The 8,207-nt window shown below is 39.9% G+C and overlaps 1 protein-coding gene across 2 annotated transcripts; it reads left to right on the top strand.

Annotated features, from left to right (window-relative positions):
• The first annotated feature begins 191 nt into the window (after positions 1-191).
• Positions 192-7,694, top strand: UBA5 (ubiquitin like modifier activating enzyme 5). Of its 2 annotated transcripts, none has more exons than XM_032442387.2 (12): positions 192-357; positions 883-928; positions 1,042-1,126; positions 1,395-1,504; positions 1,895-1,981; positions 2,264-2,348; positions 2,966-3,070; positions 3,280-3,407; positions 3,807-3,942; positions 4,256-4,331; positions 4,609-4,715; positions 5,331-7,694. In XM_032442387.2, exons 4-12 carry the CDS (start codon positions 1,434-1,436, stop codon positions 5,412-5,414), a joined length of 879 nt encoding a protein of 292 aa, XP_032298278.1. In that variant the 5' UTR covers positions 192-357; positions 883-928; positions 1,042-1,126; positions 1,395-1,433; the 3' UTR covers positions 5,415-7,694. The 2 variants fall into 2 exon arrangements, with proteins under 2 accessions (XP_032298278.1, XP_015709539.1); XM_015854053.3 differs by having other exon boundaries at positions 1,042-1,131.
• Positions 7,695-8,207: the final 513 nt, after the last annotated feature.

Raw genomic sequence — 8,207 nt, 5'->3', positions numbered from 1 at the left:
TGGCTTCTTCCGAAGGAAAGCGGTCACAGAGCGCCCTTACGGTGCTGCAGGGGGTTGGTGAGGGTGATCCGTGCTCTCATCCCCCCCGGATCCCGTTCGCTGCTCGGCGGGGGCCCAGCCCGCCACAGGAACGCTCGCTGAGGCGGCGGGAGCGGCGGACGGGTCCGGGGCTGTCCCGGAAGCCGCTGCCCAGAGCAGACGTGTCGCTGCCATGGCGGAGCGGGGCCGGGTGGAGCTGCTGGAGCAACGCGTGCGGGAGCTGGAGCGGGAGCTCGAGGTGGCCCGGGGCGGGCGGGCGGCGGGGCGGACCCGCATCGAGACCATGAGCCCGGAGGTGACGGACTCCAACCCCTACAGGTAGGGCTGGGGGAACCACGGAGAATCACAGAATAACCCGGGTTGGAAGGGACCTCAAGGATCATGTAGTTCCAACCCCCCTGCCTGGCAGGGCCACCAAACATACACCTTTACTAGATCAGGTTGCCCAGGGCCTCGTCCAACCTGGTCTTGAACACCTCCAAGGACGGGGCATCCACAACCTCCCTGGGCAGCCTGTTCCAGGGCGTAACCACTCTCCTAGTGAAGAACTTCCCCCTAACATCCAACCTAAATCTTCCCTCTTTCAACTTAAAACCATTTCCCCGTGTCCTGCTATTGTCAGCCCTTTCGAAGAGTTTAATCCCCTCCTGGGAGTGAGTTCCCTTCAGGTATTGAAAGGCTGCAATGACAGAGGGAGGGAAGAAATGAGGTTGGCTGCGTTTACTGCTGGGCTGTCAACGTTTAAAGCAAAGATACTTTGCACTTTTAAATATCTGAAAAGCAAAGTTTCCATTAGAAACATAGAAAGCATTTTGTTTATAATGATGCTCTTTTTCTTTGTAGTCGCTTGATGGCATTAAAAAGAATGGGAATTGTCAAAGATTACGAGGTAAGTATGCGTCTGCATTAAGACAGCTGTGTATTTCCACCTCTCCCGAGTCTCCCTGGTCCCACAAGGGATCAGTGTTGATGCACTGACCTGTGTATTATTTCTTCCCACAGAAAATCCGTACTTTCACTGTTGCAATAGTGGGTGTGGGTGGTGTTGGCAGTGTGACTGCTGAGATGCTGACAAGATGTGGCATTGGTAAGGTAATATGAGTTTTCTGGTACTTCTTCATAGACTAGTCCTCTTTATTAACAGTTAGATTTGGTATTCCTCCATTGATTTTTGCCCAAGTACTGTGAAGAAAGCACTCATGAACAGCCTTTAAATAAGATAAATTGTCATTTCAAAGTATATTCCACCCTTCCCCTGCGATTCCTGTAGGTGCATCCTGCACCCAGAAAGGACATTCCTTACATTCAATAATCTATTTGGAGGATCACATATGTTAATACCGTTTCTATTGTAGCTTCTTCTGTTTGACTATGATAAAGTGGAGCTGGCAAACATGAACAGACTCTTCTTCCAACCTCATCAAGCTGGGTTAAGTAAAGTGCAAGCAGCGGAGCATACACTGAGGTATGACTTAAAGAAGTGGATATTTAACAGTATCTATCCAGGAGGCAACTGCAGCAAACCAGTGTTTCACTCTTAATCACTTACAAAGTAGCATGGTCTAGTGTGGAAATTTGAGACTAAAACAGCTGGGGGAATGGCTGATGTTTTAAGGGCGTTAACCTTAAAGTGAATCTTCTTTCTACATTGCTCAGAAGTTTAATATAAATTATTACATTTCTTTTGTTGGAGGGTGGGAGGGTCTCTTCATCTGATCTGTATTATTTTGTAATTATGGCTGCATTCTAGCCTTCAGAATGGAAGCTGAAGGCTGTAGCAGTACTTGTGAAGTTAGGGAGTGAAATGCAAGTTACCGCCTTTACTAACGTTGCCTCATTTTATTTCCTCCTTAAGAAATATTAATCCTGATGTGCAGTTTGAAGTACACAACTACAACATCACGACACTGGACAACTTTGAACATTTCATGGATAGAATAAGGTAAAATATATATTGTAAGATAGACCGTTTTTCCTGATAGACTTTATTATGAGTGTATACCATGTAAAAAATTAATATATTAATATAAAATGCCTTTATATTTAAGTACCAGCCTCAGTGTGTTGCTAGTCGCACTGCAGAGTTAAGCTGCTAGTTGTACCTTGTTTCATATTAGTAGTATAATTTCCCCTGTGCCTCTGTACTTAAAAGAGATACATTGACTGCTATGCAGGTACTAAGTTCTGCCTGCATTTTAATGCAAACTTCTGACGCTCGTTTCAGTAACGGTGCACTGGAGGAAGGGAAGCCTGTTGATCTTGTTCTGAGCTGTGTGGACAACTTTGAAGCACGCATGGCAATTAATACGGTAAGACTGTAGGTGTGAGTTCATGGAGGTCGATTTTTCTTTTATAAGTACTGATAGGAATTGTGTGGACTACAGAAAAGATGAGGACTTCAAGAGTCTTCCAAGACAGTTCCTCCTTAATTTAAGGAAACAGTCTTAAAGCTGTATACCTCATCATCCTGTTTTGCTTTATAGTTAGCCATCAATGCAGGGTGAATGCCAAATGCATGGTTTTTGTTATCCTACAGCTGGCTTTATCTGCAGCTGATCTTTGTCTGTACACTGAGTGTACACAGATACTCTGGATCTGTGCCTCTAAAAGCATAGGTATAAGACACTTTAGAAGTAGGTTTTGGAATTAATGTGGATCTGTGGTAACTGGATCACTAATGCTTGTATGTGTTCAAAGCACCAAAGCCCTCAGGAACACAGAGGCACAGCTTCTTGAGAAGAAATTTAGTTTATCCTTTGATTTATCCTTTGACTCTCCATAAACAATTTCTATTTTACCTTTTCACGTTCTTCTTATCATAGCCTTTCTGTGTTAAAGCACAAAGGTCAATATGTTCAATTTTTCTCAATTTACAACTTTTTCATTAAGCTTCTGCAGTGCTGATGCACGTTTCTGTTTTCCTAAGGCCTGCAATGAGCTTGGACAAATCTGGATGGAGTCTGGAGTGAGTGAAAACGCAGTGTCAGGACACATCCAGCTGATCATTCCTGGCGAATCTGCTTGTTTTGCGGTATGGAATTGCTGATTTCTGTCTTCTGAAATGGGACTGGGAGTATGAAGATCAGCTGTCTGCTGAATGTAATCCTAGCACAGATAATGGAGTAGCTTAAAACTGTGTGAGACCTGGTTGATAGTTTGTTTTCGTTGGTTTTTGGTTTTGTTTTCTTATTTTTTTTATAATGCATTTTTTTTACACTGAATTTCTTTCTTTCCCTTCAGTGCGCTCCTCCACTTGTGGTTGCTGCAAATATTGATGAGAAAACATTAAAACGAGAAGGAGTTTGTGCAGCTAGTCTTCCAACAACCATGGGTGTTGTGGCTGGAATTCTCGTACAGAATGTTCTGAAGTAAGTGTTTGAGTTGCTGCTAGGCAAGGTACAGCACCATGAGGGAACAGTTCCTTCAGGCTTCTTGGATAATGATGAATTTGGTTCTTTTTCTGTATTTATGACTTATTTACTGAAGTTATTGATATCATCAGATGGGGTTGGTCTACCCACTGCTTGAATTGCTGGTGTCTTTATTTTGTAGCTGCTCTCTTTAATGTAACATCTCAGGGCAAGATACGTACACTCTTATGAAGAGAATAACATATGTTGATGCATCTCTGTTGTTGTAGTCAGGTGACTACAGGTATTTTAATACAACTACAGCTTTTCCAGTCACTGGTATGAAAGAGTATTCTACAAGTTCTATCAGGTTTGTACTCGTGTTTTAAGACCTGCTTTCTCTGCTTGTGTTTCCAGGTATCTTTTAAATTTTGGTACTGTGAGTTACTATCTTGGCTACAACGCAATGCAGGATTTCTTTCCAACAATGGCTATGAAGCCAAATCCACAATGTAGTGATCAAAATTGCAGGAGACAGCAAGAAAATTATAAGGTAAATTTAGGGTTGTTCACCCTACAGAAGGCTCTGGATAGAACTTAAAGAAGCTTCCTTGAATCTGTGGGGGGCCTATAGAAAAAAGCTGAGGAGGGACTGTTAGGGAGTATGGCAATAGGACAAGGATGAATGGCTTTAAACTGAAAGAGGTAGGTTTAAGTGATACATAAGGAAGAAATGCCTATCAAAGTTCAAAATAGTGACTTTGCATCTTAAAACAAGCATAAATGCCAGACTTGATCTTCCTTGCTGTTGAAAATTGAACTGCTACATATACTATGTCGTCTTAATTCTTTTTTTTTTCCGTCAGATAAAAGAAGCTGCACAACCAAAACAAGAAGAAAGTGATCAGGAAGAAGAAATAGTGCATGAAGACAATGACTGGGGTAAGCAATCAGCTGATGGCTAAATGAATCTTGATGCTGGGAACAGCATTTAAATTCTTTGTGTGGAATGTGGACTTCTCGTGCATCCTATTGTAAACAGTTTGATACAGTTTTAATGTAGTATTGTTAATGAAGTAGTTGAAATTGAAGGTCTTTCTGCTTTATTTTTTTTTGTTTTATACCAGAAAATAAGCTGCAATTTTGTTGTTGCTATGATGTAGTGATTAAAGAACTCTTCTAATTTCTAATGGAGTTCTCTATTCCCTTTAATGCAAAGGCATTGAATTAGTATCAGAAACTACAGAAGATGAGTTGAAGGCTGCTTCTGGTCCAGTACCTGATCTTCCTGTTGGAATTACTGTAGCATATACAATCCCAAACAAGGTAATATATGTATTATTTACAATGACACTATTTTTTTTTTTAATAAATTTTGTAGTTTATAATATATATAGAATAGAATCATAGAATCATAGAATTACCCAGGTTGGAAAAGACCTTGAAGATCATCAAGTCCAACCGCAGCCTAACCATAGTACCCTAACTCTAACAGCCCTCTGCTAAATCTTATCTGTGAGCACCACATCCAAATGGCTCTTAAACATAACCAGGGATGGCGATTCAGCCACCTCCCTGGGGAGCCTATTCCAGTACCCTTTCTGTAAAGAAGTTCTTCCTAATATCCAGCCTAAACTTGCCTTGGCGCAACTTGAGGCCATTTCCCCTCGTCCTGTCACATATGTTTGTAAAAGTATGCATTGTCAAAGTGCAGTTGGTATACCTGGGGAACACAGAATGTGCATGTTTTGCAAGCAGAGCTTTCAAACTTCAGTCAGAACAGAACTTTGCAATTTCTGAACCAATGTGCTGATTTAAGCCTCATCTTGTAATGGAGCGCTTGGTTCTGGGAAAGTGTGACATAACTGCAATAAAGCTTGTTTGTGTAGATGATTTAGTGTGCTTCTTCTGTCGCTGACCTTTTCTTCCATTTACTACTAGGAAGAGAATGTGACAGCTGAAGAAACAGTGGCTGAGTCTGGAGAAAGCCTGGAAGATCTCATGGCCAAAATGCGGAACTTGTAGCAGAACAAATACTAAGGACAAGTATAGAAGTTTGGATTGACATTTCGTGTAGACTTCTGTTCCCTCCACTGAAGCTCGTCTTTACATGTCTAATGAAATTGAACTGTTATATAGATGGGAAGTAGACTGACTTATCCTTGTTTATATTTCATTGTCTTACCATGGTTATAACATGCAGAGTTGCACTACTGTAAGTTTTAATTTTTCAGCATTGCTGGGGTCCAGATAACCATTGGAAAATTAGGAGATAGATGAACTCAAAAACAGAAAAAGCATGCATAACACATGATATACAATATCAGGTTATGAAGATATATCATGGAACAAATGGAAGATGAAATTTGCTGGCTGGAGTTTATAGAATAGGTCAAGGGCAGCTGACAGTGCCTCATTCATTACTGCTTCTGATATTCCTTGTGCTTGAGCTGGGTTGTTTACTGGAATCTGTTTAAAGTCTTGGCATGGATTATGTTGTATGTATTTTCAGTGAGTAGATGTAACATTTCAGCCTTTTTATCAGCCTTAAATATTCCTTGTGTGGATATACAGAGATATTTAACTTCTGTGTTTTTTCATTTTCTTACTATTGCTTGTTCATAATTAGTTGCCTATATGTGATAATGCTTTGAGAATGAAGACATATAGGAGACTTTTATTAGCAGGTAATTAGGCTAGCAGGCTGCATACTGGCATGTCATCACTTCAGCAGGTGGATTCTTTCTATGGCAAATTCCGTAAGAATCAACGGTAACACTGGGATGCACAGGAGATTTTCTCCCTCTGAAAATCAATCTGTTTTAACTGGTTTCTAAACTATCCCCATCATATGGGCTATTTAATGTACTTAATCTGTTTGTATAGGATGGCTTCTAAAATGAGATGCTCTAAAGGCTTCGTGTTGCAGATATCTAAGTTGAGTGGCTGAGCTAAGTTGAGTTGTCCTGTAAATAATGTTAAGGCAGAGGTATTTAAATTATCATGTGCTAAACTGACCTGTAAACATACACATTATGTACTGCCAGTACCCTACAAACCTGGAAGTACCAATTGCAGGTAGTTCAACTATGGGAGGCTGATCCAGAACTTCATTACTGGATCAGTAATAACTACTTAGACTTGGCGTAGAAGAAAGTAAATTGTAGTATCTCCAGTAATGCAAACACTTCTAACTTTGGCTATGAAAAAATATATTTGCAGCACAGTGCAGCTATGATAGAATCTGCCAGTATGAATTAGCAGCCATATCCGAACAGCAGTTAAAAAGAGTCATATTTTGGAGGTGCTTCTGTCTCGTAGGTTTAGCTTGCATAAAAAGTTGTTTCTGATTTCAAAGTAATGAATGAGAGCTTCAAAATGTGTTCTCTCCACAGCTGATATGAGACTATTTATGTTATTTATACAAAAATCACATTAGAATTTAGTGAGGGGTTTTTCTTTTTGTGGGGGAGGGGTATTTTGTTCTGTAAAATGGAAGATGATTTTAGATTGAGTTCAGTTTTGGAGACATTTCCTTTTTACAGTGCATTTCTTAAAGGGAAATACAGAGACCATAAAAAAGGTACGTACTTGAATCAGCGTTATTAAGTCTATGTTCGCATGGTCTACATGTTAATTTGCATTGCGTTCCTTTGTGAGATACTTTACCTTTCTGTCACTTCTCTGTTGGAACAGTACAAGTGAGGCACACGCGACTCAAGAGATTGAGTAAAACAGTTCTCTCATTTCTGCTAGTTTAGTTAAACTGGACTCTTAACCGTTTCCCTGACAGGACTGCTGTCACATGATTCACAGCTTTACGGGAGGTGGCTGGTTAGCTGTTGTCGCGCTTTTTGTTTGTGCGCTTTCAGAGTGTGCAAATGCTTCCGTGTTACTTTCAGATGCACAAAGGCACATAAAGGAAGAATTTGAAGTAGGAGGTATTTGGAGAAGATTGGTTGTTTCAATGGTTAAAAATAAAATAAGCAGCATCAAGACAGAAACAAAAAGCAGCTTTAAGAATCTTTTTCCAGTTAAGAAGACTTTTACAAGTATAATATATTCCAACCATAAAACCTAATGAAAAATCTGTTACTACTTTTGCTATGAAATAATATATTAAAGATATTGCAGTGTTTTAGTCTGTCTTTGTTTGTTGGAAGTCTTATAAATGAAGATCTCTGTTTTTATTGCATATCATGAATGTTAATGAAATGTTGATTATCTGTCCATACGATTAAATCTCCATTGAAACAGAAGACTATAAAAGCATTTAATAAATTCCAAAATTTGGCTTATACTGCATCTACAACTTGATTGGGTTTGTTTCTTTTAAATGCGTAACTGTCTCAAGAATGTTCTGGCCACAGCTACAAAGCTTGTGGCCAACACAACACCTACAAGACTCTCCACTATTAATCGCAGCGCCATTACACTTTCTGTTAATGGTTTTCTTTGGGTCGATAGAAGAAGTTTACTATTCCTTCACTACCTTTTCTAACTGGACCATGGATGGTCAAAATCTGCTACTTCTAGGGCCTGATTTTCTTTTTCCAAAAGCAGTTATATGACTGATGTGGAAATGGGGAGGGAAATCACTCAAATGAAGAACAGTAATAATTCAGAACTACAAATCATTAACTGAGGAAAGTTTGATTAGACGGGAGGGCTACAAAATAGTTTCCTATTGAAAGTGGAAGTGCTAAGGAAACAGAGCAAAATATTTCACTGTGTATGTTAAAATCAGAACAGAGTTAATAGGCTAGCTCAGACATCCGTTAATTCATCCTATGGGCTTTAAAGAGAGGTATCATCACA

This window comes from Coturnix japonica, chromosome 2 (genome assembly GCF_054131305.1).
Source record: "Coturnix japonica strain WE chromosome 2, WE-NBRP24, whole genome shotgun sequence".
In the NCBI taxonomy this organism is placed as follows: Eukaryota; Metazoa; Chordata; class Aves; order Galliformes; family Phasianidae; genus Coturnix; species Coturnix japonica.
This window is presented reverse-complemented; position numbering and strand designations above follow the sequence as displayed.

What these genes read in the sequence shown, in the direction of transcription:
- UBA5 (XM_015854053.3), top strand. Translation starts at nt 212, where the DNA reads ATGGCGGAGCGGGGCCGGGTGGAGCTGCTGGAGCAACGCGTGCGGGAG. An exon ending in ACGGACTCCAACCCCTACAG is followed by an intron (nt 358 to 882) that starts GTAGGGCTGGGG and finishes TTTTCTTTGTAG; the next exon opens with TCGCTTGATGGCATTAAAAA. An exon ending in GAATTGTCAAAGATTACGAG is followed by an intron (nt 929 to 1,041) that starts GTAAGTATGCGT and finishes TTCTTCCCACAG; the next exon opens with AAAATCCGTACTTTCACTGT.